We start from the raw sequence: 27,947 nt of genomic DNA on the forward strand, positions 1-27,947 counted from the left end.
AAGAGAACGATGCTGCCTATGCCTATTCCTAAAAAATAAGTTTGAAAGGGTGGTTTACACAATGGATCCAGATCCTCTGCTTAAATTTTCTCTGTCAAAATCGTTCAAAACTCAATTTAGTTCAATTTAATGTGACCTTTCTTCCATCTATCTGTCATTGCTTCCTACATTCTCTCCCAGCAAACCCTCCAACTCAACAGTGAAGCCACCGTCCACTTTTGGGGTCCCAACCCTAAATTTTCTCAACAGCCACCAAAAAGCCACCGTCCACTTTTGGGGTCCCAACCCTAAATTTTCTCAAGCCACCAAAACCAGCCAAACTTAGAGAAAGGAAGAGGGAACAAAAAAAAAAAAAAAAAAAAAAAAACCTGTACAATTGGGTTGGGTGGAGAAACTGCAGAGAAAGAAAGAAGGAAAACAAAAGAAAGAACAAGAATGATTGCAGATGAATTTCACGTTGTTAAGTTCCATTAGGGCTTTTTTATATTCTTCTTTTAAGTTATAAGGAAATTGAGTTTTGTTTTAAAGAGGATGTGTCAACTTAAACTATGTTGGATTAAATTTTAATGAGATGGCATATAGAGAGAAGAAGTCAAGCAGATCATGGCAGAGAGAATCCAAGCAGAGGATCCGGATCCTACTCGGATTGGTGGGGTGTAGAACTACTATTTGTTGTCCTTAGAAGAATTTGTTGTCTGTGAATGCTCCAGTAGCTTTATCTTTTCCGAGGACTCAAATAATTTTCATTCCTCATTGTTTGTTTTGAATGTCCCTTTTATTAGTCAACCAGTAATGCAATAGATGCTTGAATTTATGTAAAATCTAAGAGGTTCCTTGGATTAATGGGATTATTGATGCCAAATTTCCATTACCAATCACCATTAGAAACTGGAATTGTTGCTACTGCATCAAAACCTTGGGATTTTACTTTGGTTCTCAAGCTCTCACTTTGTATACTAACAATGTCATTTCGATTTTGTTGCTTTGGGTTACTTTGATTTTGCTATGAAGGGTCCCTTCTGTATACCTAATATTCCTCCCCTCTTATCTGCTAAAGGTAACTGAACAAAAAGGGAGGAATCCAGCTCAATCCATTCCCACAAGAAAGAAGAGGGATCATGGAGACAAGGAACCCAGCAAGAATACTAGCAATAACCCTGATTCTGACATCTTTTCTAGTTTTTCCGCAAGAACTTCAGCGGAGCAAGAAGAGTTGGATACATTAAGGGGACAAGTGGGTGATCTACAAAGAAAAGTATCAGAGGAGGAGGAACTTTTAAAGTCATCGAAGATATCAAAGGACCAAATGAAAGCTATTCAAGCAAAACTTGACGAAATGAAGCACCAAGTTTCAGAAAAGGATGCATTAATCAAGGCTGCTAAGCTACAACTCTCTGATGCAAAGTTAAGCGTGCATCACTCGGTGCCTTGGAGACTATTAGAGATTTCTTATGATATTTTATTTCCTTGGGAGGCCTAATCACAGTAGTCAATCTGGATTTTGGAGTTGTTTCACTGGTTCTAGAGGGTAAAGGCAAGATTGTCTGAAACATTCCCTGTGTTAATGTAGAATACAAACAAAATCTGTGTTAAAGTAGCAATGCCTAAAATGGAGCAGAGTCCTGTTTATACACTTTATTTTTCTTAGGCTCTCTCTTTCTCTCTCTCTCTCTCTCTCTCTCTCTCTCTCTCTCTCTCTCTCATATGCACACACAACTCTTTCTGTGAATCATACTGTTATCGACATTTGTCCTTTTTCACAGATTAAGCTTGCAGATAAGCAAGCTGCTTTGGAGAAGTTACAGTGGGAACCAATGATATCTAATAGGAAAGTGGAGAAGCTTCAAGAAGAGCTCGACTCCTTGCAAGGACAGATTTCATCATTTATGTTCCTATTTGAAGGCTTGATGAAAGCTGATGCCATTGTATACGGTGAAGATTATGATATCTCACCTTGCACTGTGGATCATCTTCCTCATATCGTAAGTTCATAACTCCATTCCTTGGATATGGTTGTTTATTTCCTTTATTTTTTTGGCTGGTTGTGTTACGTATTTTATACTAACTAATTGCTCGAGACAACACCGTTCTTGCAATCAGATTCTTGTATCATTGCTGTTAATTTTTCAAGTATCTGTTTACTTGGTTATTGTGAGTGGGTGACAAAGCGTCTGTGTGTGTACAAGCAAGTTGGAAAGAAAAAAAAAAAAAACTAGTTGTTAAGCCAATAGTTGTACTATTGCGTGGGATATAATATGTCGAGAAGAGTTTGTTTATGTACGTATATCCACTTGTTGGCTGGTTTATTCCTTGTAATTGAAAGATCCATGCTTTAATGAACAGGATGATTTGGATGAGACGCGGATGCAGAAAGTGGAAGAAGCTAGAAAAGCTTACATCATTGTTGTTGCTGCTGCAAAAGAAAAGCAAGATGAAGAATCTATTCCTGCTGCAGCCAGTGCAAGGTTACATCTTCAATCATTGGTTCTCTAAACCAAAAGTGGAGAATTAACAAACCCTTACTGAAGAATTCTCATGCTAGTAGGTATTGACTGGTTTTGCAGAGTGGTAGTATCCATGAATTGTTGTTGATTGTTGTATATTTTATATTTCATTCCTCGTTTTATGCTGCGCTATATGAAATGTGATTCGTTTTCTTTTTCTTTTAGGATAAATAGACTACGGGAATGATTGTTGATAATGGTATCTAATTTCTCCCATGATCAAACATTATTGTTATCTTCAATGTGTCCTTTGCTTCTCATCAGTCTTTGCTTTTTCCCCAGGAACCTGATTGGTATATCATTCTCCCTCTCGCAGCCGCCTTCTTTACAGGAATTGAAAGTTCATGGCAGAATGTGGCTTTTCTGAAAACGCTAGGATTTGATATTCATTTTGAAAGTTATGCATCAACAAATGACCACCAAGTGAAAATTGGTATTGCTTAATCCGCAATCAAAACGCTTAATCCCAATCAATCGGAAGCTAAGTATGTTTGAAAGTAACAAGCATGAATGTACGTACAAACCATTATGACCTTTTTATTACTTCCACTAGAAGACACAATAATTTGGTTATGCTTAATCCAATCTCCTGGGGGAAAGAATGAGAAAGCAAGAGAGAAATACATTGCAACTTTCAGAATCTACAGCACTGAAACTGAAAGCCTATACAACGGCGAGCCTTATGCTTTCTTAATTCCAGAGCTTTTCACTTTGATTTGCACGGGACTGCCCGTCCACTCCAAACCTAACCTGCATTGCATTGTTTTTACCAACTTCTTAAGAAATAAGGCTTGTCTAATATAGATCCCTACAATTTCTATTTCCTAGACATATACCCATCATTCTATAAATCTATGTGTAAAACCTAATTTCAAACTTAAATGACCAATAGGATATAAGGGGTCGTAGTATTTCTATGTTTTTACATCCTTACCATCATACTTCATATTTTATTTATAATTTATTCCAAGCATTTCACTAAATGTCATAATTGTAATTAAAACTCCCTATTAATAGCATATCAATCACCCCATTTCTTTTGGTTGTCATTCCCTCTAACATATGGCCCCTTAAAGTTGCAAATAAAAAAAATATGTAAATTACATATCCAATAATGTATATATGAAAAATAAAAATATATACGTGTAAAAATATAGATATATTATTTGCCAAAAACAATTAACAAAAATAGGTCAATTACTTTGTAATTGAAATTTCCATATATTTTTCATAAATTAAAAATAGGTACACAATAATTTATAAAAAATAGATATGTTGTATAATTGATATTTATGCACATTTTTTATAAATTGAAAATAGGTACATTATTTAGAAGAAAAAAATAAGTTCATTATACTAGGTAAATTGTTTTACAAGGTATACATTATTAGAGAAAAAAAGGTACATTATTTAGAAAAAAAAATAGGTTCAATATACTAGGTAAATTGTTTTACTAGGTACATTATTAGAGAAAAAAAAAAAATAGGTACATTAATTTTAGAGAAAAAATAGGTATATTATTTTGAGAGAAAAAATAGGTACATTATTTTGAGAGAAAAAATAGGTACATTATTTAGAAAAAAAAAAATAAGTACATTATTAGAGGAAAAAAAAATAGGTTCATTATACTAGGTAAATCGTTTTACTAGGTACATTTTTAGAGAGAAAAAAAATAGGTACATTATTTTGAGAGAAAAAATTGGCTCATTTAAAAAAAATTGTTTTCATAAAACAAATGATAAAAAGATGATCAAATTATTTTTCATAAAACAAGTAATAAAGAAAAAAATAGGTACAATATTTGGAGAAAAAATAGGTTCATTAAAAAAAATAAAAAAAATAAATAGATTATGAAATTATTTTTCAACATAATTAGAATGTACACTATTATTTCATAAAACTATAATAAAAAAGAATACAACATTAATTCCTAAATTTAATATTGAATTTAAATTATTAATACTTTAAATAGATTACTAGTCTTAATTCATAGAAGGGAAACACCATTAATTCAAAAATAGATTACTAGTTGTAAAATAGATTACTAATACTTTAATGTGGAATTTAATATTTAATTTCAAATAAGTTTCTAAATTAGTTCCTACATCCATTACAACTATTTAGAGATATTTCCAAATTCAATGGGTATCATTAGTTGCACCTCCTATAACACATTAACTTATAAATATGGGTAGTTTTGGAATCTGAAAAATACAATAAGTCAGATTTTAAGTTATATTAGGTAATTTGCTTAGTTAGATCCTAGTCATCGAGTATTATTTGAAAAAATTGGGTATTTTAAATAGAAAACTAAAGGAAAGGGTTATAGGTGAATTTTATGGGTCTAAGCTCAATTTACTATAAGAAATAATACACCCAGGAAATAATATTGTTATTAGGAATTAATCATATCATTAATTGATTGTTCTAACGACACTGGAAAAGCAAAAGAGCTGGTGCTGCCGTCGGATTGATTAGAATCACTTGATTCAACGGACACCATCCCACGATCCTCGACAATGCTACCAGGATGTGGTTCTATACCCAAGTAATTCTCCTCTTCTTCTTCCTCATCCTCATCCTCATCATTTGTTGTAGGGTAAATATCATATGCTTTTCCAGTCAACCTCTCCTCATTGCTACACCTTTTAGCTCTTTTTGTATCCTCACCATAATTAAGCTGTTTTGATCAAACAAAAGCAAACCACTAATGAAATTAACCTTCTTTTGCTTTATAATTGAACATGTTCAAGAAATATACAACCCTGTCACTAACCTCGCGATTCACAGGCCTTGGTGAGTTTCTTGACGTGCAGCCTATTCTACTGGGGGCTTCTGGTTTGCCATTTTTCACTATGTCAAGTGCTCCATCTTCTTTAAAGCAAAATACTATAAATTCTTCGTCTGCAAAATGTGGCCTGCATCTTGAGTCATTCGAACTCCTACTTTCAACTCGGCAAGTGCCTTTAACTTAGGGTAAATTACTCAAATGATCCTCAAATTTATACGTGATTTACATTTTGGTCCCTAAATTAAATTATTAGTCCAAATGGTACATAAACTCTATTTTAATCACCCATTTGATCCAACCGTTACATTCTGTCAATGTTGCTGTTAAATATGAGGGCAAATTGGTCATTTCGCATGTTAAAAATAAATAATTACTAAAAAATTTTAAAAAAAAATCTCCATCTCTCTCTGTCTCTCTCTGTCTCTCTCCCCATTCCCCCATGGCCACCACCCTCAAGATCCAACCCCCAAACCCATCCAACAATCACTCTCCACCCAAACCCATCCAACAACCACCCTCCATCCTAGGCCCCATGAACCTAAAACCCAAGCTCCTCCCCACCCTCCACCCAAGCCAGCAACTATAGAAAAAGAAAAGAAAAGAAATCTTCCACAAACCCCCTCCCAACTACCCAGAACCCTAACTCAACAACCACCCCAGACCCTCTCCCCCTCGCCCTTGATTTCCCTTTGTTGTTGAGAGATAACCACCCACCACCCTCCTCACCACCTCATCACCCGCCAACCCCACCTCCCAAAATCACAGTCATTGTCAATTTCTCACCCTCCAAGTGTTAGAACCCCGTTCGACCTTAACCCAAATGTATAGACAGAATATACTATTTTTATTACTCAAAACACAATACAATTCAACCTATGAAGCCTCCCCCTTTGTCACGAATTCCCATATGGTAGAACAACTCAAAATTATTAACACAACCATAATCATGGACCCTAAATTGAACTTCAAATCCACCACCTTTGTCGCGAATGCCCATATAGTAGCTAAGATCAAAACCAAGAATTGCATTACCATGGCATAACGCCCTTGAGTGTTGCATTTCAACAAACGGGTGGAGAGCATGTAGTCCTCTGGACTCATGTGCCACAAATGGAGCAAAAACACCAAGTGACAGGACCCGATCCTAATTCCACTTTGGAATTCGGGCCGGACCCTGTGCGTGTCCGACACCTGACGAATGTCGGGCACAAAAGACCTTTTTACCCTTCCAGTTACAACTACGTATAAAACTTCCCTTAGACTCCTGCCGAAAATTCGGCAGAGTCTCCCCTGTAATTTGTCCATACCCAAAAAATTTTCCACCTGTTAAACAAGCAATAAACTTCACACCAACTGCCAGAATAAGTAAACCGAACGTTTCACAACTCTGGTTCTCAACTCCAACTAGATATCAGAGCAATTACTAAATATTTACAAGAATTTAAGTAATTTACAACAACATCCTACATTTGGTGAGTGGCGCAGGAGCTAGAAGAAGGCCCGTGGTGGATTCCTGTGCACGTCTACCGCCTGGAGGCGAAAAACAATTTGAAGGTGTGAGTGGACAAAAATAACGTTCTCAAAACAATTTATAAACATAGTAACCCCCGTTGTAAAAATAAGTAGGTAGGTAAATCTAAAGTTCGACCGTATTCAAATACAAGGCATTCAAATAAACATGTATATGTATACGTATCTATGCAGATGTAAAACATGCACAAATATCGAGAAAACTAGTATAAAATGACTGAAAGCAATAGTTTGCATAAAAGTACTCAAATTCCTTTAAAACTACCACCTAGGTGTACCCCTGTAAATCCGTCAATTCCCCTGGCAGATCTCGGCGACACACAGTCTATCCGAGATGCAAACTGGCAGGATTCATGGGACTATAGTCAGCCTGATCCGCTGGCAGGTCTCGATGACACAAAGTCAACTCGAGCCGCTCTGGCAGGATTCAGGGGACCGTAGTCAGCCTGATCCGCAATCCTGGCAGGTCTCGAGGACACAAAGTCAGCCGAGCCGCAAATCCTGGCAGGTCTCGGGACACCAAGTCAGTCGAGCCGCAAATCCTGGCACTCACGGTCCGAGCGTCCCCGAAACTCGTGAGGCAATGTCAAGTGCACTGACGAAACTGAAAATAGACTGGATGTTCGTAGACATCGGCCCAACTGAGGGTAATCACCGAAATCGGGTACATGGTGGTTTAAAATATCACATCGTAGAAAAGTCTGCTAACTAGCTACTTTTCAATAAATCTGAAAGTAAACTACTATTTCCTTTGGTCAACTTCTTAAACTCTGTCTTTTATATCACTTGGGTATCAGTAACTAAGCAGCATGTAAATCAAAGTATTTAACAATACAAAACATGCTCGAAAGAAACAGTTCATAAAACTTATTCAAGATCAAATAATGAAATTCATTTATAAAATCATTTAAAAACGAAAAGTCCACTCACTTCTGGTCCGAGATAGCTGGACCTCTTGAAGGTCCGTCCTGTGGTTCAGTCTGGCCTCTGGTGCCTGATTAACCATGAATATTAAATTAATAAAACTGCTCAATAAAAACATTAAATTAAAAACCCTGACCCCCGGCTCCTAGAAATGCGTGCACTCATTTTAAAGTCAACCCTATGCCCACTGTAGCATTTCAGACATTTAAAACGGTCTTAAAAGGCCTGAAGCTTTACTAAGCGATAAACTGCCAGACCGGTCGATCTGGAACCCCGTGGGGTCCATGATCTCCGATGGCCGATCTGGGATTCTCTAGAGGTTCCTCACAGAGAAAGACCCATATCCTGCGAGTTTGGCCAGAATTGGATGGTCAGATGGGCCACAATCACGTTATCGCTTAAATTCCAAACCCTAGTCCCAGGGTTCGCGATTTCGGAGTATCTGGGACTCCGATTCGGGTTCCGTTGAATCCTACACGATCCTGAAATCATGTAGAACGACATATCTGAAATTGAGTGCGATCCAACGGCTCGACGATACAGCACCCGGGAATCGCACAATATGGAAAATCCGTTCGGGGCGCGAAATCCTACGTGCTCGTGACGACACGAGGATCGCAAAAATACACAGAGTCACTACACTACCCTCACCCACGCGCCGGCAGTTTGGGTGTCCAAAGCGATAACGGCTCGCCGGAAAAACTCAAAACCAAGACTCCAAACTCCTATCCTAGTTAATACACCCCAATTGGAGTCACTTTTGTTCTTGGACATACCCTAAAAAGTGGCCGGAAACAGCCGATCACTGAGGCGGAAGTTCGGCCAATTTTCAATTCGAAAATCGAGTGATCTACGGCTAAAATCGATGAAAACCTATCCAACAATCAGCTAGAGCATGAAAAATAGGTGAGAATCCATACCTTGCTCGAAAGATTTGGTTGAGAATTGAGGGAGAACGAGAGGTCTGAAAAATCGGGTAAAAATCGGCGGTTTCCTCCAGTTTCCGGCGAGCTCCGGTCGTCTCGTGGGCGGAGACCGGTCGTGGCGTGACGGCGGTGGCGAGACGATTCGAATGGTACCAACGCCGACGATCGGGAGTGCCTTTGGTGGCGGCTGCATTGATCGGAAGGGGAGGGGGTGGAGCGGTTGTCGCGCCACGGGAGGAGAGAGAGAGAGGAGAGAGAGAGAGAGAGAGAGAGAGAGAGAGAGAGAGAGAGAGAGAGAGGAAAAGGGATAAAAATCTGACTTTTTCCAAATTACCGTTTTGCCCTTCACGGTATTTTGACCGTATTTTCTTCGTTACAACTCCGATTCGAGTCCACTCCGTGTCTACGGACTCGTTTCGTCGTGCTCTACGCAACGGTGTAAGCGGAATCGCCAAACTCCTTCTTGGTCAAGAAGTCAACTTTTTCCCTATTAAAAAAATGTGAGGGCAAAATCGTCTTTCTCCTGGAATAAATTAATACTAATTTTTGGATATTTTGTTTTGGGTTATTACACCAAGTGCTTCAATCTTGAATGAATCTCCATAGACAAAAACAAGACTTTGCACTAGAATTTCAGCAACTTTTTTCGCCCATTGATCTGGTGGAGCATCAGACAATAGACCCATATGAGCAACAGATGGCATACACTGGTGAATCCCAGCAAGACCCACTTCAATTACCACAGAACCTTCACCTTTCGGGTCCATCACATCATTCAGAGGCTGTGGAGTTTCAGGTGGCACGAATGCACCCTCAGAAACAAGAAGCCCACCCGGAATGTCGTCAACATCGCTATGAGGCAATAGCGAATCACCGCGAACAAAAAGTTCGGGACCATCGGAAATTTCGGCGTCGTCGGTCGCGTCACATCGGAAATTTGGACATTAATTGTTGGGCTGAATGGTTGAAGGCCATTAACAAACCAATTTTTTTTTTTTTTTTTACAAACACAGTAATTGGAGAGGTCTGTATGGACTTGGGGAGAAGAAATCGAAGGGAGGGGGTTTGGGTCTCATGATTTTTTTTCTCTTTTTCTTCAATTATTTTCTAATTTTGTATTTATTTTAACCCTATTTTATTTGTTAATTATGAAAAGTCGCATTTGCCCCTAAAATTTGGTTACATTTAACAAAAAATGTAACGGTTGGATCAAATGGGTGATTAAAATAGAGTTTATGTACCATTTGGACTAATAATTTAATTTAGGGACCAAAATGTAAATCGCGTACAAGTTTGAGGACCATTTGAGTAATTTACCCTTTAACCTATTTAGGACTGTGGCTTAATCGTCGTTCTCGGCTACATTTTTTTTGCCTTGACATCTTTTTTGCATTTGCCTCATTGCCTCTGTTGTCATCCTACATATCGAAAACCATGTTTCTTATTGGCAGTTGGCATGCTGCAGGGCAACATCTATCAGCTGCTTCATCATCGATTTAAACAAACAAAAAGAAAAACAAGCATTACCCAATTTGAAATAAATTATCATATGATCAAATAATTAATAAGAGTTTGGGAGAATTACAATTTTGGTCACTCGTGTCAGGTTCAAATTTAATTTTGGTCACTGCACTTTCAATTTTTCGATTTTGGTCATCACACTTTTCATCATCAGCAAATCAAGTCCAATTGGGATATTCCGTCAATTAAGATGCACATGGTCCATGCATGCAGGGGCATTATTGCCTTTTCCCCTAGCCCAGCTCTCGTTCTCTCGCACAGTCATCCTTGTTCATCCAAAGCCAGATCAAATCCCTCTTCTTCTCTCTCTCTTCTCAATTACCAATCAACAACTTCCATCCCCATCCCAACTCTCTCTCTCTCTCTTCCAGATCAAGCTATTCTTCCTCCTTAGTGACACCTTTGCCACTCAAACAAGGGTCCTAGTGCAGTGGCCAATTTTCTTTGCTGCCTTTGCTGCCTTCTCTTGGTGCATGTACGAGGTCGGCAAGGGCAAGAAGATCCAAAGATTCAAAAAAAAAAAAAAAAAAAAAATTTTATTTAATTTCATATTTGGTTACATGGTTTTTTTTGTTTTTTGTGAATTGAAGGTTGAAAATTTGATTGTGAGTAGGAGAAGTGAGAGGTTGATAATTTGAAAATTTGTTTTGTGAATTGAAGGTTGATAATTTTCGTGTTTATATTATAATTTTTGGGGTTATAGTTCTTGTAAAAGGCAATAATGCCCATGCACGCATGCAACATATGTGTACTAACTGACAGAATAGGCCAATTAGACTTGATTTGCAGATGACGCAAAATATAATGACCAAAATCAGAAAATTGAAAGTGCAGTGACGTAATTTAAATTCGACCCTAACCCTAGTGACTAAAAATATAATTACCCCTAAGAGTTTTAATTTACAAAGGTTTTATATTGAAGGTGACAGAACCCGCCCCGGATTCACCATTGGAATCCGAACACTATGGTTGTCCGACATCTAGCAAATGTCGTGCCCACTTTACTAAACTACTCTTGACCTCGTTTAAAACAAAATAAGAAATAGACTCATATCAGAAATCCAGCAGAATCTCCCATTACCCAAAATTAGCCTATCAAGAAAATAACATAACAATAAGAATCCCAAGCATCCAACATGTATAATCTCAAACTAAATAGGATCCCAATCAAATTCCAATGGGCTTCAGGCTCTTATTACAACTCTAACATGGGCCATATACAAAGCAATGTAATCTAAGAATCAAGTTTACAGTACTGGAATGAAATCTAAAAGCAAAGAGGAAAAAGGGAAATCCTATAGCTGGAGGAAGGAGAAACAACGGAAAGAATGCCTCAACGTGCTATGCTCGATCTCGTCTCCCTAAGTCTTGGGGGCGCAAAATAGATAAAACGTGAGTAGACAAAATTAAAGTTTTCGAACATAACTATACAGAGCATACTAACCCCTTTATTTTCACGAACTTTGAAAAACATAAATATACATAATATTTTTAGTGTAGAATTGAGTTATCCAAGAATTCTCTCAAAACGTATAATAAAAAACAATCCACCTAAGTACTCAAGGGAAACTGACCATGCACCTGTGAAGTCAAAAAGAACACAGGAAGGCTAGGGAAAATCCTGGCCGTACACACCTACAGAGTGCGTAGGCAAAACATATCCTGGCCATGCATGTGTAGAGAGTACTTAACACGCGCACGCAAACCAGGTCATACGCTCGTAAAGAGCCCTCCAAAGGGCAATCATCCTAACACACCTCCCAAAGAGTTATATGTGTGCCCTGATGAGTCCCAAGACCTGACTATCCAAAGACAACATGGGAAGGGTGCCTATGGTGGTTTTCAAAACTATATCCTCAAATCCATAACCTCAGTTCATAGTTTTCATAGGTATATACATATATAGATAAAAACCAGCTCAAGCATGAAACTTTCATTAATACGATTTCAAACCATAGCCAATACTCAATATATCCACATTCATCATACCATAAATTAAAAGTAATTCGATGAACAACAATCTATAAAAATCATAAATCATTTGAAAACATCAAATCATGTTTTGAAAACAAACGTCCAACTCACAGTGATTCAAAGTAAGCTCAACCTTAAACGTGTCCATTCTAAGTAGTACGCGGTGCGTGGACTCCTAATTCGATACATACAAGCATTAGATTCAATAATTATCGAAATCGAAACGTTAAAACGAAATCCTAGATTCCCGACTCTAAGTGCGTGTATGGTGGCGTCTATCCGGTCAACTGGCCCGCAAGGCCCACGACCTTAGAATCATCCGAAGTTCCTATAGGTCAAATACAGTCTACTGAACACATCCTTAAAGTTTGACTTGATCCAACGGTCTGATCATTCCCGATTAAAGGGTCCATAATAGGAGAAACTCAGATTGTCAATCAAACGATTGAATTTCGCCAAACCAAGCATGTTGTTGTGCTTGGAACGACATATAGATGATTATGTGTGTAAAGTACATCTCCGAAGAAGGACCCAAGAGCCGCCACCGGTCGTGGTGGTTCAAGGGTGGTTTTCGGTGATGAATAATTTCCAAATAGCCTGGCAAGGCCTATAACATTAGAATCAACACATTAAGAGAGCAAATTTTGCCTCATAGGCCTTGGTCAAAAAGTGGCTTGAAAATAACAAAAACCGTAAGGGTTTCTTTTTCCCTGGTTGGAGTTATTATGTCTTCCACTGGCGGAGACAGCAGCCAAAACTGGTCCGGTAAGCTAGGTTATGAAAGAGGATATCAGAACGAACCTGTAGCAATAAGAATGACGACTAACGGTGGCCGGCGGAGAGAGAAAGACGGCCGTGAATTTCCTGGTGCATATAGATTGAGTAAATTGTGATTCTTGCTGCATCTATGTGCATCGTGCACTAATAAATTATTTTCTTGATGCAATTGTGAGTCTAGAGGACCGATGAGAATAGAAAAATAAAGAAAGCAGCCAAATGCCCCCACCATTACCTCAAGTAGTAGAAGTATTAGGGTATTGTGGTCTTACCAATGTTGTCGAACATGTCATGTTCTTGATAGAGAATGCTTTTGCACTCGAGAAACTTGTTATTGATCCTATCACAAAGTGGGATTGTCATCACACCTAAAAAATAGCATGCCTGCAACAATAGAATTTTTATGTTTATAATAATAAATGGGGCAATGCTTGCTTAAACTATGTCGAGAGTAGAAATTGAGTAAACATTATCCATGCTCGTACTGATGTGAACATGGAATGCAAGAGTTATTTCAATCTTTCTTAAATTGCACATTCTTTTTATTATCATACACATAGATAAATTGCATTTCTAAACACAATATATCCTTCACTGCCTTCTTCTTTTCCTCACAGCATTTCTCTCTTCTTCTTCTTCTCTTACTTTTTCCTTCTTCTTTTATCTTTGCATGTTGTCGCCTCCTTCTTTTCCTCCCAATGTTTTTTCTCTCTCTCTCTCTCTCTCTCTCTCTCTCTCTCACCTCTTTTAATCTTTTTTTTTTCTAGCCGTCTCTCTTTTTTTCTTCTTCTTCTCCTAGCGTTTCTCTCTCTCATCTTTTAATTTTTTTTTCTCTAGTCTCTTTCCTCTTTTCATTTTTCTTCTTCTTCTTCTTCTTCTTCCTCCTTCTTATGCTCTCGCCCTTTTTCTTTCTCGTTCTCCATGCTCTCTGATTCTCCTATTTGGTTTTGGCCGAAACCTGACCTAAACTACACCGATTTCTCGGCGCGCCAACTGTAGTTGGCCTGTCATCTCCTCATCTCGACGACGACTTCTTTTTCTTCCTCCTTATGATATCGCCTTTTTCTTCTTCCTTATGCTCTCGCCTTCTTCTCTCTTGTTCTCAATGCTCTCTCCTTCTCCTCTTTGGTTCTCCTCGAAACTCGACATCTTGTCTCCTCTGCTCGACGACTTTTTTTTTTTCCTTCTTCTTCTTCCTTATGCTCTCTTCTTCTCCTCTATGGTTCTTAATGCTCTCTCCTTTCTGGTTCTTAATGCTCTATCCGTCTCCTCTTTGGTTCTCACCAAAACCCGACCTGAATCACATCAATTTCCCAGCACATCGATTGTAGTCACACGTGTTGTCTCCTTGTCTCTAGGGTGGTCTCCGAAAAAGCCACATCGATGACAAGTGGTCCGGTGGATTACAACACTTCAATAGGACGGGTATCGAACTGTGCCCAGGCCTAAAACAATGTAAATGAAATGAAAAAGCCTTGTTTGGCTTGCTTATTATGATCAAACCCAAAAAATAAATGCTAACTCAAGTCTTCGAGCTTACTCATTTGCCTAGCCCTATACCATTAGAGGGGGCTAAATCCACGACTGAAATATGCCCAAATCCAAATCCGCCTACCCAAGTCAGTACCGAATTGTCCTCATATTTCAAGTTTAATAGAATTATGGCCAGTTTGGGATTGCTGTCACTTAAAAAAAAAGTTGCTTTTGCTGTGCTTTGAAAATAATTAGCTGCAAAGTAAAGCAGCTCCATGTTTGGTAAATAATTCTTTTAAAGTGTTGTTAGTACAAAAATCAGTGTCAAAACCGTTATTATGGCCAGTTTGGGATTGCTATCACTTTTTAAAAAAGTTGCTTTTGCTGTGCTTTGAAAATAATTAGCTGTAAAGTAAAACAACTCTATGTTTGATAATTAATTCTTTTAAAGTGTTGTTAATACAAAAAACAGTGTCAAAACTGTTTGGTAAATTTTAATATAAAACTGCTGTAATTGTAAATAATGACTCAAATAGATATTATGTTGAAAGTGTTATCTGCTAATTATGTGGTAGTAGTGGAGGTGGTGAAAGAGATGGCGATGAAGATGGTGGTGAAAGAGGCGGTGATGTAGTGGTGGTGGTGGGGATGATGGTTGTTGAGGTGGAGGTTGAGGAGGAGATGGTGGTAGGGATGGCTATTGTGGAGGTGGAGGTGGAGGTGGTGGAGATGGAGGAGGAGGAGGTAGTGGTGGTGGTGGTGGAGCAGCAACAGTAGCTGTGGTGGTAGAGGTGGTAGAGTTGGATGTGGAGGTAAAGGTGGAGGTGGTGTTATTTTTAATAATGAATGATGGTATTTTTTGGAAATTAAAAAAATTCATTAAAAACTTATCTCTATTTCTTTTGGTGAAAAAAAAAAAAAAAAAAAAAGCAATCCAACTATTGCTCGAATTTTATTTTGGTCGACAAACTAAATTTTTCATCTCAATAGTCCTTCAACTCTCTATTTAGTATCAAAATGGTCCTACCATCAAAGTCTGTCAATTATTCCGTGAAATCGAGGGGCAAAACCGTCAAAGTCTGTCCATCCCGCAACTCACCTGATTCCTTTCTTTGTCAATTATTCAGTTGAACACTATTACTTGTCCGCCATAGAATATGGTCATTTATGCCTTTCGAGGCTCTCCAGGGGAAAATTTCTTCACACTGACACATGATGAACAAGCCATAATGAGCCTAAGAAATACTTCACATCTAAGTTATAACAGACCTAGCTATATATAACTTCCTACTTGTCCATGTGCAATAAACTGAACAAAATCATTTGCTACAACAATGCCTTTAAATTTACAGAAATTGGATCTACGGAACCTCTTCTATGGGAACAGAGGAGCCAAAACCAACTTGTTGTGGGAACAAGTCCATGGATTTAAAGTCTCTAAGGGTTGTTGGCACATTCCTTGAATTTTCTAGAAATGGAAAGAAATTCATTGGTGGGCCATTATGACAAAACATCTTAGGTGTCCCTGTCCATGTAGCAGCATCAGCTTAATGAATCAAATACCATCTTAGGAACTAAATAAGAAAAAGTCTAAAACCCTTTGGTTGACAGCTACTAGAAACATAAATTGGGGCAGATTAGAGATTGGTATTCTGAGTTCGATTTTGGGTTTTTGCAATTTTGGAGTTGGAACTTCAATTGGGCTTGTGATTGGGTATTACCTCTTCATCTACTTGCAGCCAACTGATGTCATGGTCAACTTTATCTTCCTTTCTTGTTCTCCAATTTCATTCATATTCATTGCTAATTCTACTTTTGTGATGGGATCTATCTAGCTGGGAGAGGAGGTAGCGGGTGTGTTGAGAAGTTTTTGGTGGGAGAGGAGGCTCGTGGAGGGAAAGAGAGAGACAGAGACAGAGACAGAGACAGAGAGAGTGATGGTGGTGGAGAATCACATCTCTTCCTTGTTCATGGTCCTCCAACTATAGTAGGTATTTATGGTGAGACTCAATTTTTAATTTTTAATTTTATTTTCTAATTTTAATAATAGTTTCCTTTAATTTTTAATTAATTTATTAAGTTAATCGTTTTATTAGTCCTTGAACTTAGACTCGATTTGTATTTGAGTTCTTCAATTTCCAAAATCATTCCCGTGGTCATTTAACTTCAGTTTCGTTAGGACAAATAGTCCTGCCGTCAATTTTGTTAACTTTTTTGTTAAATGCAAGGGAAAAATAATATTTTTGTATTAAATTGATTAAAATAAGAATAAAAAATTAAAATTAAACTCTCTCTCCTCTCCTCTATCCTGATTTCTACTTCCCCAAAACTTGATTTTTCTTTCTTTTTTGGTTAGTTTTTTATTTGATTTTCTTTTATTGTTATTTTAAAGATATGATTTTTTATTCATTTTTTTAAATATAAAATATCATTTTGCCCATGCATTTAACAGGTTAACAAAATTGACGGCAAAATCATTTGTCTTAACAAAAGTGAAGTTAAAGGACCACGGGAACGATTTTGAAAATTAAAGGATTCAAATGCAAATCGGGTCTAAGTTTAGGGACTAATAAAATGATTAACTTGTATAATATTTTAATTTACATGGACAGTTTTACTCCTCAATTTAACAATAAAATTGATAAACTTAGACAGTGAACTAAAATGATATTGTAGCAATAGTTGGAAGATCATTTTGGGCAGTATCCCCTGTTAATATATATTTTTTTGGTTACAGTAACCCTTGTTAATATTAGATGTCACTCAATTTTGCAAGGTTTAGACAGCAGATCTCTTCCTTTGGAGAAGTCCCGCCAGAGCACTCTCTCTCTCCGAGTGTCGCTGAACTCTTCACAGTCAACTCTCTCCTCTGAAACGACGCCGTCAAATGCCTCTTTCTCCTCCTGGAAGATGGAGAACCTGCATCTTTGCCTCAATGGCTCCGCTACTGCGAGCCCGAAGCTTCAGATCAGACGCAGCGTTAGAAGCTCTGGCCAAAGCCTCTCAAGACAAAGTCCCCAACTTGCTTCTCTACAACTACCCCTCATTCTCTGGAGCTTTCTCTGCCCTCTTCGCTCACCTCTTTCACTCTCGCCTCAACCTCCCTTGTCTCACTCTGCCTTTCTCTTCCGTCGAACCCTTCAGGTCCAATCTCTCTCTCTCTCTCTCTCTCTCTCATATTTTCTTAGCATCCAAACATCCCCTTAGCATAATTGTTTGTTTGTTTTGATTTTACAGGATTGATGATTTGTGTATTGAAGGGCTGGAGAGATGCTATCTTCTTGATTTTCTTGGCCCAAAAGGATTTGCAGTTAAGTTTGCGCGGAGAGCTTTGTGCGAGTAAGTTTCGATTTTGGACTGCAGTGATCAATTTTTTTTAAATGCAAGTAAATTTGTGTTAGTGATGGAGTTGTAGTTGTTGCCTGGTGGTCTTGTTTATGATTGGAAATTATTGGTTTTGGAATTTGATTAGGGTAATTTCCTTTGATCATCGGAAAAGGGTACTTCCACAGATACCCTCCGAGGAAGATTGTCCTAAGAACCTCACATTTCATGTGAATCTTGAAAAGAGTAGCTCTACTGCTGTGTATGACTACTTCTCCACTATACTGGCCGGCAGTGAGTATCATAATGTAAGTTGGATTAGGAGTCCTTTTCATTTGCAAATTAGGTATATATAAACGGTATATTAAGATTCATTTTAATTTTGCTTTGGTTGAAATTAGGGAATGGACGTAAGTTTATTAGAACCCGAGGACAGAGATCGTGTAGAAATGGTACTTAAGTACATCGAGGACGGAGATCTTCGGCGGTGGAGCTTACCGGATATTAGGGCGTTTAATATTGGACTTAGTGAATGGCGCTCCAAGTTGAATTGTGTTACTAATCCATACATGTACGAACAGGTTTGGAAATCTAGTTCATTTAGTTATTTTATTTTGAAAAACAATGCACATGTCCATCCCCTGAAAAACTTATAGGTTCATTTGCAGTTTCTGTGTCCAGTTGTGAGGTAACTTGTTTAAAATCATCCTTGTTGCAGTTACTGGATATAAGTGCTGTGGATGCTCTCGCTAAGGGAAACGCTTATAATTCTATTCGCCAGAAAGCTGCAAATAAGTTACTGGATAATGTTTTGAAAGTAAGGTTGGGGAGAGGATTTTATGGGGAGTGTCTGGTAAATTATTGATCTCTCCCTTTCAAATGATATTTCCCATGTGCTATTTTATTATAACTATTTACATTGGTGATAATGGTCTTGTAGGATTGTCCGCTTGACATGGAAGTATTTCATGCCATTTATTATGTGATGTGATTAGAAACTTTGCTTTCTTGATTTGTCTGCATCTAGGTTTTTTCCCCCTAGTTTAATCTGTTGGAAATATCTAAGTGGATTTTTAATTCTGACATTTTCATTACAGGGAGTTCGAGCTCACGTGAATTCTGAGCTAAGTGATGAAATCGGCAAGCAGCTTAGTGTAAAAAGTGCTGCTGCTGGTCTACGGTAATTTAACTACAAAAACTGCTTCTCTATTTACAATTTCACATTTTCATAGAGAATTTGTTCTTTTAATATAAAATGATTTCTTCATTTGCATGCAGATTCCCATCCATATAATTAAATGTGAAAATTGTTTATGGATCTTCCATGCAGTTGTATTATATTATATGATGATCCGGCCCCGAATTAGTTCACATTACTAGTTGACTGGATCTTTTTAATTGCATGAACCTCAATTATGCAAGGTTCTTATAGCCATAGAACTGTTTTGATCTTTAAATTTGCCAAGATAAGAGTTGCCATAATGACTTTCAATAAGATGCTTCAAGGTGACGAGGACATCTTTGTCAAACCCATTAGGATTTACAAACGAAAGAGATGGAAGAGGGAATTATTAATTAGTTTCCTAATTTATTTGTTAGTTCCTAGGTTCTCTAAGTTTTCCAGATTTCATTAGGATTTTTAGTTTTTCCAGATTTCAGTAGGATTTCTAAGTTTTCTATTTTATTTGGATTAGGATTTCTTTCCTAGAATAAGTTTAATTTTCCTTTTCACTCTAGGGTTAGATTATTATAAATACCCGTCTATGTAATTTATTATGGAGTTGAGTTGTTATATAAAGAAAAGCTTATTTTCCAGAGATTGGAGACTACTTGGTGTGAAGCCAAACCCCTGGAGTGTTTCCAGACCTATCCCTTTTGTTCTATTTTCTGTTTTCCATTGTTTTCGCTTCCACTAAATTACCTAAATACTTAATTTACCCATATCCTACATCACAAGGTTTTGGTTCAGGCCTTCATAGAGTAAGAGTTTCCCTACTGATGCCAGTACTATGTTGTTGAAGAGTAATATGATCATAGAGCAAGACATGTATGGAGGTTGTAGCAACAGTTTGCTTAGAAGAGACATATGCTCTTGTACAACACAAGACAAAGCCTATTGGTCATCTAATAAGAAGGCCTTTGTGGTCCAAAGAGAAATACCCATGGTAGTGTAAGACTCAGTCAATGAAAAATACTAGTAATAAGTAAATAACTCAAAGAGTAAATCCAAGAGTTAATGTTAAGTTTCATTAAGAGTCGTATCTTGGGCCTTAGAAAAACACAATGTCTTTCTAAGTTCTCTATGAGCGTTTTATTATTTAATGAGTCTTTTATATGCCTAGGAGGTTTTGGAAGTTATATTTGAAGTCTATAAGTAAGGGTATATTTTGTAAAGAAAATTAGATTTCCGTGAACAAAAAAAGTGTTGTTGAAAGCTTGTTCCTTAATATATCTCCGTTTACTTCTTTTCTTATCTCTCCCATTGTTATATATTTCAGTAATTTCTTTAAAATTTGCCCCAAGTCTTACATTTCCCTGTACCTTTTTTATTTACTACTACCGTCCAAAGTCCACCACAATCTAGGCAACAGCCCACTCTGTTTTGTTTTACATCATATTGTTGTAAGAACTGAAACGTCTGCTTCTTTCTTCAAGAACAATGGTTAAACTTGAAACTTTCATATAGAGTTGGAGATTTTTCTCAATATTTTGAAGGCAATAAGAAGGCACTCAATGTGTGGATTGAAAATTTGAAGGAGCGACATTTTTCAGAAAAACTCATTTTCTTAGTAAGAGTCAACGTGTTCGGGTCTTAGAACAGCTCATTTTCTTTTAAGTTCTTTGAGATCTATTACCGAAGGAGATTTTTATTATTTACTGAGTCTTTTAGTATTATTTATAGGAGTTTTTGGGATTTGGTAGTTCTGTTTGAGCCTATAAGGCTATATCATTTATAGCAAGTCAAATTTTGATGAATGAAAATAAAGTGTAGTTCAACGAAAGTGGTGGTAGTGGAGATGGAGTTTTCTTCTTATCATGCTAGTATGTAATTTTTATTCAGGTGTGCTAACGAACTTTTAGCAAATTATCAAACTTATGAGATGAAAAGCAAGCATTTAGCAAGATTTACTATCTTGAAACTTGTCATTTGTATATTGGTTAGTTGCATATTTCATTTACAAATCTAAAACTGACAGAAAGCTTGTATTCTTAAGGTCCTGGCTTAGGATTTGGGTAGTGGGATTATGGTTCCATTTGAAATGTTTTCCTTGACTCGGATATGCCATTTCCTGAAAGTCTGATTACTCTCTTTTTCTTTTCATTTACCAATGATAGTTTACAAATTATAAAATGTTGGTGGAGGAACTTGAACCAAGTATCTTTTGTTGGATTAAGTTTGTAATTGTCTTAAGAGTGTTTACATTCATGATGCCAGGCCTATAGGAGCTGTTATATTCATGCAGCGGAAAAACCTAAAAATGTGCTTGAGGAGTACTGATAGTTCCACTGATACCTCTGAAGTTGCAAAGGTGTGGCTTCAGTAATAATGTGACCTCATACTGTTTTGTACTACTTTAACTTCTTTTTTTTCCTACTTTTCATACACTATTGAGTTTTATTGATTTTTTTTCTTCTTCATCATTATCATTATTAATATTTATAATAACGCAACATGACATGTGAAGGCATATGGAGGAGGAGGCTCGCCAAGTTCTAGTTCCTTTATTATAAGGATGGACGAGTACAATCAGTGGATCTCGGAAAATTCAAGATGAACATGTCAAGGTGTGAAACACTATTGTTAATCCACAAAGTTGTTGAATTACCTGACCACCTCTTTCTCTGACGTTTCTATTTGTGCTATAAATACTGAGATTACATTCAAGTATTCTTCCTGTGTCATTTTCATATTGGCAATTTGATATTTGCATGCACCCACTTTTGAAAATAATCACATAAATGCAAAATTGGATAGTTGAAAGCATTACCATCACTGACTATCACAGGGTTCTACCATATCCGTTCTAATGTGCATTGTTGTTGCAGTTAGTTTTGGTCAAGCCCAGTAATAGGTTCTGGAAAATAGTTTGAAGTTTGAACTTCCAAGTGGTTCTCAATGATTTGGAACAGGATTTGGTGAGTGCCCTGTTAATTTGTATGTGGGCTAGATCAATAAATTAGTGGATGATAAGATTAGTGTGAAATTATTCATATACTATGAGTAAGATTAAGTTCTATATGGCTTTGAGGGCTCTAAGTAATAGGTTTTTCCCTTACAAAGAGATATGAGGTCTGCAAATTGCTCTGAAGTAGCCATTTTCAATTTGGTTGCTAATCAACAGATGTATTTGATACAGAGGTAACATGTTTTTGTATATTGTTTCTGCATTTGTATAACGAATAGCAAGTTAATGGATCATGTTTTATCTCATTATGAGACAACTAAAACCTCTTCTGCTTCGTCAGATTCAGTTCTAATACTTGCTAATTCTGTACTACGACATTTTAAAAATGAAATCACATGTAACTGGAGATACGGTTTTATTAGTTCACTGGACAACCGTCAGCAACGATGCCCTTGGCGGTTGGACAAGTTGCCAAGTCACAGTGTTCACCGTTTGTACCCCACCAGGCCACACTTTTATTTTCCATGCCTACTGAAAGGTACAATAAAACTGCCATGAAAGCCAACCCAGCATCCAGTGCCGCTGAAAGGACATAATTGTACCTCTGCCACCACTTCTTCCTGTAACGGAAGACAAAAAAATTGAAAATTGTTCCGACTATAATCCAGGAATTGTAGTTCAATGCTGTAGCTGGAGGCATTGATGCTGTTGCTCCCAGAAGGACTGGAAGATTAATCAGGCGTATCCAATTTTGCTTTGGGCATGCCTTATGCAGTACCCAAACAATAACCGGTCCGACTGCACCTCCAAGGAAGAACCAGTTTATGGCTCCATAGATTCCAAGAGTTCCAAATATACGTTTAGGTCCTGCCAAACCCCAAATCACAGAAGCATCAAAGAAAACTCGGTCACCTGGGCATGTCCAAGGACTATCTGAATGAGGATCATCCACACATATATTTGTGATAGAGTTCAGCAACCAATGTGCTACTGCAAGGTTGACGGTTCCAGCAAGAATCGTTCCGATGAACTAGGCATACATGTAAGAAATACATCAGATATATTCTAAAAAGTAAAGTGATGATATACTGGAATACGTCGTTCCAGGTTGTCCTTTACTCCAGCTCTCTGCTATTTGTTAAGAGGCACCATTTCCAGTAAAATCTCAATTCTTTCACAAGAATATTTAAGAAGTTTCCAACTATGCCTTTAGCGTTATTCATTCTATCTCTCTCTATGTTGATATTATGAAATTTTAACATACCTGAACTAAAAACATTGATCTTGGAGGGATCTTCATGTAATGTCCGAGCTTGAAATCATTCAGAAAGGAGACTGCCTGAGCCATGCTCATGTAGCCATAAGTTTTGAAGCATACATTGGCTATTGGTCTTCCTGGTAATATGATTCCCATGATGTACTCTGTTATTATGTTTAGCCCTGGTGTCTGTACACGGGGGATCAGAACATAAGTGAGTTCTAAAAAAGGGTTTGCAGTGATGTTCCCTGCGATATATAGATATGAAACTAGCAATTTCTGTTAGAGTCATAATGCAGGAATGTAATGTAATGGGCCATCTAGTTATAGCTGGATTAATTTGGAACCTGCTGATTACATCTATCTACGGTTGTGTACTACTAAAATATAGTTTTGTATCATGCAAGTTTTTTTATAGGCCACATGAAATGAGAATCTGGTACTCTGGTATAGGCTAACTTGCATGGAAAACTCCAGTTGACTACTTGAGATAAGTTGTTACGTGAAAGCATGGATATGTTGATAAGTTTAACTTTTATATATCTTTTGCTGCAAATTAAATACAAAACAGCAAATGTCTGACTCACCTGGTTTGTTGTTGCTGTTATGATGCTGATAGGAAGGGTGAATGCAAAGGCCATGGTAGCAGCAAATAGGAGTCCCCACCATGGCATCTGAACCTGATCATTCAAGAAAATACAGAGTACAAGAGAAACTGCAACTGTAATGATGAGCAATGTGTAAAACCACCAGGAAGGTATGTCCTTGTATCTTCTCATCAATCTTGTATGGATATCTTCCTTTCCTTTGTAAGAAGCACGATAGCGATCAAGTATCTCTCTGCCCATTTAGTTGTACATCAAAATGTAAATGAGTTTTAAAATTTCAAATTAAGAACCAGATATGGGAGAATAGTTCTTTTGTGAGTTGATTTAAAAAAGGTCATATTTGTATCTCTTTTAATCTGTATACCTGTGATAAGAGATTGAGAAAAACTGGTGGAAAAAAAGTATAGTTCTCTTGAATTTTATACGCTAAAGTTTCTCCAAAATCTTGGTTGTATGTCAAAAATTTTATATGTGATAACATAAAGAAGTTTTGCATCTCTCTAAGTTATAAGCAGTATTTTACCTTCCATAGAATAAGGCTACATGTGTGACGGTGGAGGCAATGGTTGCAAAACCAAAGCCATAACTGAGAGCAAAAAAGGTGCTCAAGTGAATCCGTCCTTGCTCCTTATACTTTGGAATATCTAACTCAAAATTGTCATTGACTATAGCTGTTATGTTGTAATCTTGACCTTGCGCTGTAAACAAGTGCGAGGAAAAAATAGGAAACCTTTGTGCAGTGTACAAGTCCAGTCCCCAGTATGCTATAGGGATTGCAAAGTAGAGTATCAATGCATAGCCCGCAAAAACATTGACGATGACGAAAAAAGGGGAGATGAGAGGGCTGAACAAGAAGGATGCCACTGCTGACCAGTCAAGTGTCAGGGCTCCAACTCCAAGGCCTCTCATGCCTGAGCCAATCTGCTGGGCTGTAACTGACTTGGAGAATAGCCAGCAAACCCATGATATGTTTGTGAGTGTTGTGAAGAGATAACCTGGGAAAGCATACCAAGTAAAACTGCAAACTAGAGCAATTAGGAAGAATTTTGCCCGTGACATGCGTTGCTCATCTTTCTCATGCAAGGCCCTACAAGTTAAATATAAAAATGTAGTCAGCCGTCTGATGAGAATGAATGTTCGTAAATACTGATCCAATATTGGATGCTAGGAACTGAAGATTTTGAACTACATTATAATGAATTTGGCATGTCTCAATTGGTTTGGGATGTATAGATGGATGACTGCCCTTATAAGATAGTATTGAATACTAAGCAGATAATGACTTTGGTTGAAGTTAGCAGAAATGTCTGTTGAGACTGAAAGCATGGGAAATATGTGGAGGCTATGCATGTTTTGGTTAAGGTCTTGAGAAAACATATGAATATGATTTATCGCAGAAGTAAATTAGTGGAACGAAAAAAAAATGATTTGGCACATAAACACCAACTAGTAGGAAATATTTTTTCTTCATTGATCTGTATTTTGAATTTTGTAACCAACTTTTCCACTGCTTTTAGGTCTGCAGTTGACAACATGAATTCTGCTACTGCTGAAGTCAGAGGTTTTCAGCCCTACGAAGTTAAAAATGAAAAAGGAATGAGGTATCCATGGCTGATCTGTTTATCAGCTAGAACCCTTCCACTAATCGCAGTCCTTCGTCGACAACACTAATTTTTGTTATTGCTATTTATAACCCCATGATAATACAGGAAACGCAGAAAGTTTAAGTTGTTCGAAGTGCATTTTGGTTCTACACAGGAATGAGTTTTTTCCGGTGTTTAAAATAGCTGGAAAAGAACATGTGGCTGTTGGGATTTTTTTTCCTTTCGATATCCATGCCTGTATCTATCGTTGCCCATTTGATGTGTTGACTCACAATGGATAAATAACAATCAATACAAATTCGAGGGTTACATCATCGATGCATATTTCAATTGGAGGGACTCCAAATTTTTCAAGACCTCAAGCTTAGAAAAGTATTAAATTTGAAAATTCTTACCAAGAGTTATGCATTTGTTGGTTAGTCGTGTTTGCGTGTACAAAATTCTCAATAACGGGTCTCTCACATTTATTACATCATTTGAGTAGCACATGGTTATAAATGTGAGATACCAGTTTCATGTAACGCACAATGGAATCTTTTCTTGTTGTCATGAATTATATACACTGTTGTTATGGATGCATACATTATCTATTGTGTGATAAGAGAGATAGAAACAAAGAATAAATTTTATGGGAGAAAGTAGCGAATAAGAGGTAAAAGTAGACTAAAACAATACCGATAGCTAATTTCCTTAGACAGCACAGACAACATATGGGACTTACATATACAAGTAACTTTTAATTTTATTGGATTTATCAGGGTTTGCTCGTCCATTTGAAGAAAAAGGTTTGGTAAAACTTTTATGACATGTTTGGCAAAGGAAAAGGAGACATACCGGAAAAGTGAGACCTGAACGAGTGTGTTGGGCCACCACATATGGGCGGGCTCAACAACATACTTCCTTAACAGTCCAGCCCAACCGTATCCTAACACCTACATGTCAAATTACCACAAAGCATATCAAAGGGCAAAAGAATCTCGCGCTAAAGAATAAAACTATTTGTACCATCTGAACTAATCATTTAGTTTATTGCGGTTAGAAAATAAAACTATTTGTCATCCAATTATTTAGTATTCTGTTTTTGTAATGAATTTTAAAGGTGAGATACTCCAAAACACCGTATTGACAGGGATTGCAAATGATTCCAGCCCACCCTTATAGAGACCCGCCACCATCATATGTGGAAAAATTTCCATCATAATCTTATCTCATCAATCAAACAAAAAAGTAATAAAAAAGAAAAGAAAAAAGTGTTTTCAAATCTTCTTTTCGTTTTAAAAAACAAAAGCAAAACCAAGATATTGATGAAGTTCATTTTGTAAGGAACAGGAAAAGTTCTCTCACCAGCCAACTGGCAGCTAATGATACAGATTACTAACCCACCATCTAATTTTTTATTGGCCATGTTGGGCAGCTCCAAAGAAACCCACTTTCTATGAACTTGTGCTTCCGAAAAACAAAAGAAAACAGAGAAAAAAATTTCAAAAAAGTTAATTAAAAATAATATACCTGGGTAGTGATGATAAGGAGCCAACTAGCCAGAAGAGAGATTTTCCGGCGATAAAACGCTTTGATTATGTTGACAATCCCAACTGCATAAGCTGAGCCAATTCCAAAAGCACTTCCAGCATTAGCAAATATGGTAATGAGGACGTGCTCTTTTATGTTGAAAGGACCCGGGTTGAGAGAAAAGGACCGGGACCCGAACCCGGGTACGTGGAATTTGTTTGTTGGGAGCACTTTGGCCATGAAGTGGCCAATGGGGAGGGTTGAGACTTGGACAGTGATTTGGGTGATGATGAGAGGCTCAGTTCTGTAGGAGAAGAATTGGTTGAGAAATGAGAGGAGGGCACATGAGAGAAGACCCAGGAACCACATCCGGAAGGTCCATACGGGTAGGGTCGGGTCGTCGGTGTTGGTCACGGTTAGACGGACTTGTTCGATGGGAGACACGTCATCGTCTTCGGCGTCGGAGTCTAGGGGCTTTGGGGTGGTGTTAGAGTTGGGTTGTTCTAGTTCTAGACTGCCCATTGAGGATATGGATCAAGAGAAAGAGGGAACAAAAGAGAGTGTTAAGGTTTGTTTGTTGTTTGTTTTGTAAGAAGGGTTTGTTGTAAAGTATAAAGTAGTGGAGCCCACTTATTATTTGTTTGTAGACTTTGGTGCATGAGTTTATTGCACATTCACGGGCATCATTTCCTTAGCCTATAAATAAGACATTATTGTGCCTTTGCATGTACACCTCCAATTGAGAGAAGAATGAGAGTCAGGAAGAGAAGAGGAAGAGAAGGAAGAAAGAAGGTGAGTGAGTGGATAGGAAAGAGAGCAGAGAGAAATTCTCCAAGAGAGGAAATTCAGTGAGCCACACATATTGTAAACACTAAAGTTGTAGTCTTATTATTTTATATAGTGGAAAAGTTACTGCTGCTGCTCTTCGAGGACGTAGGCATAGCCGAACCTCGTTAAATGCTGTGTCTCATCTACTTTACATGCAGCTCAATATTCGCACATATTCTAGTTCATTTTATAACACGTTATCAGCACGAAAAGCTCTCAACGTGGGATATGTTTTGATGAACCCAGGAGATAAGCACTCTGTTTTCTTT

The 27,947-nt window shown here is 37.5% G+C and overlaps 4 protein-coding genes and 1 pseudogene across 9 annotated transcripts; 2 read left to right on the forward strand and 3 right to left on the reverse strand.

Annotated features, from left to right (window-relative positions):
- The first annotated feature begins 386 nt into the window (after positions 1-386).
- LOC117612190 (protein MICROTUBULE BINDING PROTEIN 2C-like) lies at positions 387-2,493 on the forward strand. The gene is made up of 4 exons (XM_034340945.1): positions 387-459; positions 1,058-1,411; positions 1,770-1,982; positions 2,344-2,493. Exons 1-4 carry the CDS (start codon positions 436-438, stop codon positions 2,491-2,493), a joined length of 741 nt encoding a protein of 246 aa, XP_034196836.1. The 5' UTR covers positions 387-435.
- A 645-nt stretch (positions 2,494-3,138) lies between these two features.
- On the reverse strand, positions 3,139-6,064 carry LOC117638403 (annotated as a pseudogene).
- Positions 6,065-6,136: 72 nt separating this feature from the next.
- Positions 6,137-9,670, reverse strand: LOC117638071. Its single transcript, XM_034373161.1, has 2 exons — positions 9,250-9,670; positions 6,137-6,420 (listed from the first exon to the last, which is right to left on the reverse strand). Exons 1-2 carry the CDS (start codon positions 9,440-9,442, stop codon positions 6,164-6,166), a joined length of 450 nt encoding a protein of 149 aa, XP_034229052.1. The 5' UTR covers positions 9,443-9,670; the 3' UTR covers positions 6,137-6,163.
- A 7,502-nt stretch (positions 9,671-17,172) lies between these two features.
- Positions 17,173-25,655, forward strand: LOC117636670. Of its 5 annotated transcripts, XM_034371287.1 has the most exons (11): positions 17,184-17,564; positions 17,658-17,759; positions 17,893-18,052; positions 18,146-18,325; positions 18,463-18,597; positions 18,842-18,924; positions 21,181-21,274; positions 21,431-21,530; positions 21,792-22,913; positions 23,749-23,886; positions 25,255-25,655. In XM_034371287.1, the coding sequence occupies exons 1-8, from the start codon at positions 17,308-17,310 to the stop codon at positions 21,518-21,520; spliced, it is 1,101 nt and encodes a 366-aa protein (XP_034227178.1). In that variant the 5' UTR covers positions 17,184-17,307; the 3' UTR covers positions 21,521-21,530; positions 21,792-22,913; positions 23,749-23,886; positions 25,255-25,655. The 5 variants fall into 5 exon arrangements, with proteins under 5 accessions (XP_034227181.1, XP_034227178.1, XP_034227183.1 ...); XM_034371290.1 differs by lacking the exon at positions 21,792-22,913 and having other exon boundaries at positions 17,173-17,564; XM_034371292.1 differs by lacking the exon at positions 21,181-21,274.
- LOC117636669 (oligopeptide transporter 4-like) lies at positions 22,154-27,436 on the reverse strand. Of its 2 annotated transcripts, XM_034371285.1 has the most exons (6): positions 26,851-27,436; positions 26,176-26,273; positions 24,261-24,824; positions 23,717-23,969; positions 23,136-23,318; positions 22,154-22,901 (listed from the first exon to the last, which is right to left on the reverse strand). In XM_034371285.1, the coding sequence occupies exons 1-6, from the start codon at positions 27,370-27,372 to the stop codon at positions 22,290-22,292; spliced, it is 2,232 nt and encodes a 743-aa protein (XP_034227176.1). In that variant the 5' UTR covers positions 27,373-27,436; the 3' UTR covers positions 22,154-22,289. The 2 variants fall into 2 exon arrangements, with proteins under 2 accessions (XP_034227176.1, XP_034227177.1); XM_034371286.1 differs by lacking the exon at positions 24,261-24,824 and having other exon boundaries at positions 26,851-27,435.
- Between the last annotated feature and the right edge of the window lie 511 nt (positions 27,437-27,947).

This window comes from Prunus dulcis, chromosome 8 (assembly GCF_902201215.1).
Source record: "Prunus dulcis chromosome 8, ALMONDv2, whole genome shotgun sequence".
Classification (NCBI taxonomy): Eukaryota; Viridiplantae; Streptophyta; class Magnoliopsida; order Rosales; family Rosaceae; genus Prunus; species Prunus dulcis.

Coding starts and splice junctions, on each gene's coding strand:
- LOC117612190 (XM_034340945.1), top strand. CDS start 436: ATGATTGCAGATGAATTTCACGTT. Junction 460..1,057: donor TTGCAGATGAATTTCACGTT/GTTAAGTTCCAT, acceptor TATCTGCTAAAG/GTAACTGAACAAAAAGGGAG. Junction 1,983..2,343: donor TGGATCATCTTCCTCATATC/GTAAGTTCATAA, acceptor TTTAATGAACAG/GATGATTTGGATGAGACGCG.
- LOC117638071 (XM_034373161.1), bottom strand. CDS start 9,442: ATGGACCCGAAAGGTGAAGGTTCTGTGGTAATTGAAGTGGGTCTTGCT. Junction 6,421..9,249: donor ATTCAAGATTGAAGCACTTG/GTGTAATAACCC, acceptor TCCTGTCACTTG/GTGTTTTTGCTCCATTTGTG.
- LOC117636670 (XM_034371290.1), top strand. CDS start 17,308: ATGCCTCTTTCTCCTCCTGGAAGATGGAGAACCTGCATCTTTGCCTCA. Junction 17,760..17,892: donor GCGCGGAGAGCTTTGTGCGA/GTAAGTTTCGAT, acceptor GAATTTGATTAG/GGTAATTTCCTTTGATCATC. Junction 18,925..21,180: donor AGTGCTGCTGCTGGTCTACG/GTAATTTAACTA, acceptor TCATGATGCCAG/GCCTATAGGAGCTGTTATAT.
- LOC117636669 (XM_034371285.1), bottom strand. CDS start 27,372: ATGGGCAGTCTAGAACTAGAACAACCCAACTCTAACACCACCCCAAAG. Junction 26,274..26,850: donor TCCTTATCATCACTACCCAG/GTATATTATTTT, acceptor TTTGACATGTAG/GTGTTAGGATACGGTTGGGC. Junction 24,825..26,175: donor GTTCAGGTCTCACTTTTCCG/GTATGTCTCCTT, acceptor TTTAACTTGTAG/GGCCTTGCATGAGAAAGATG.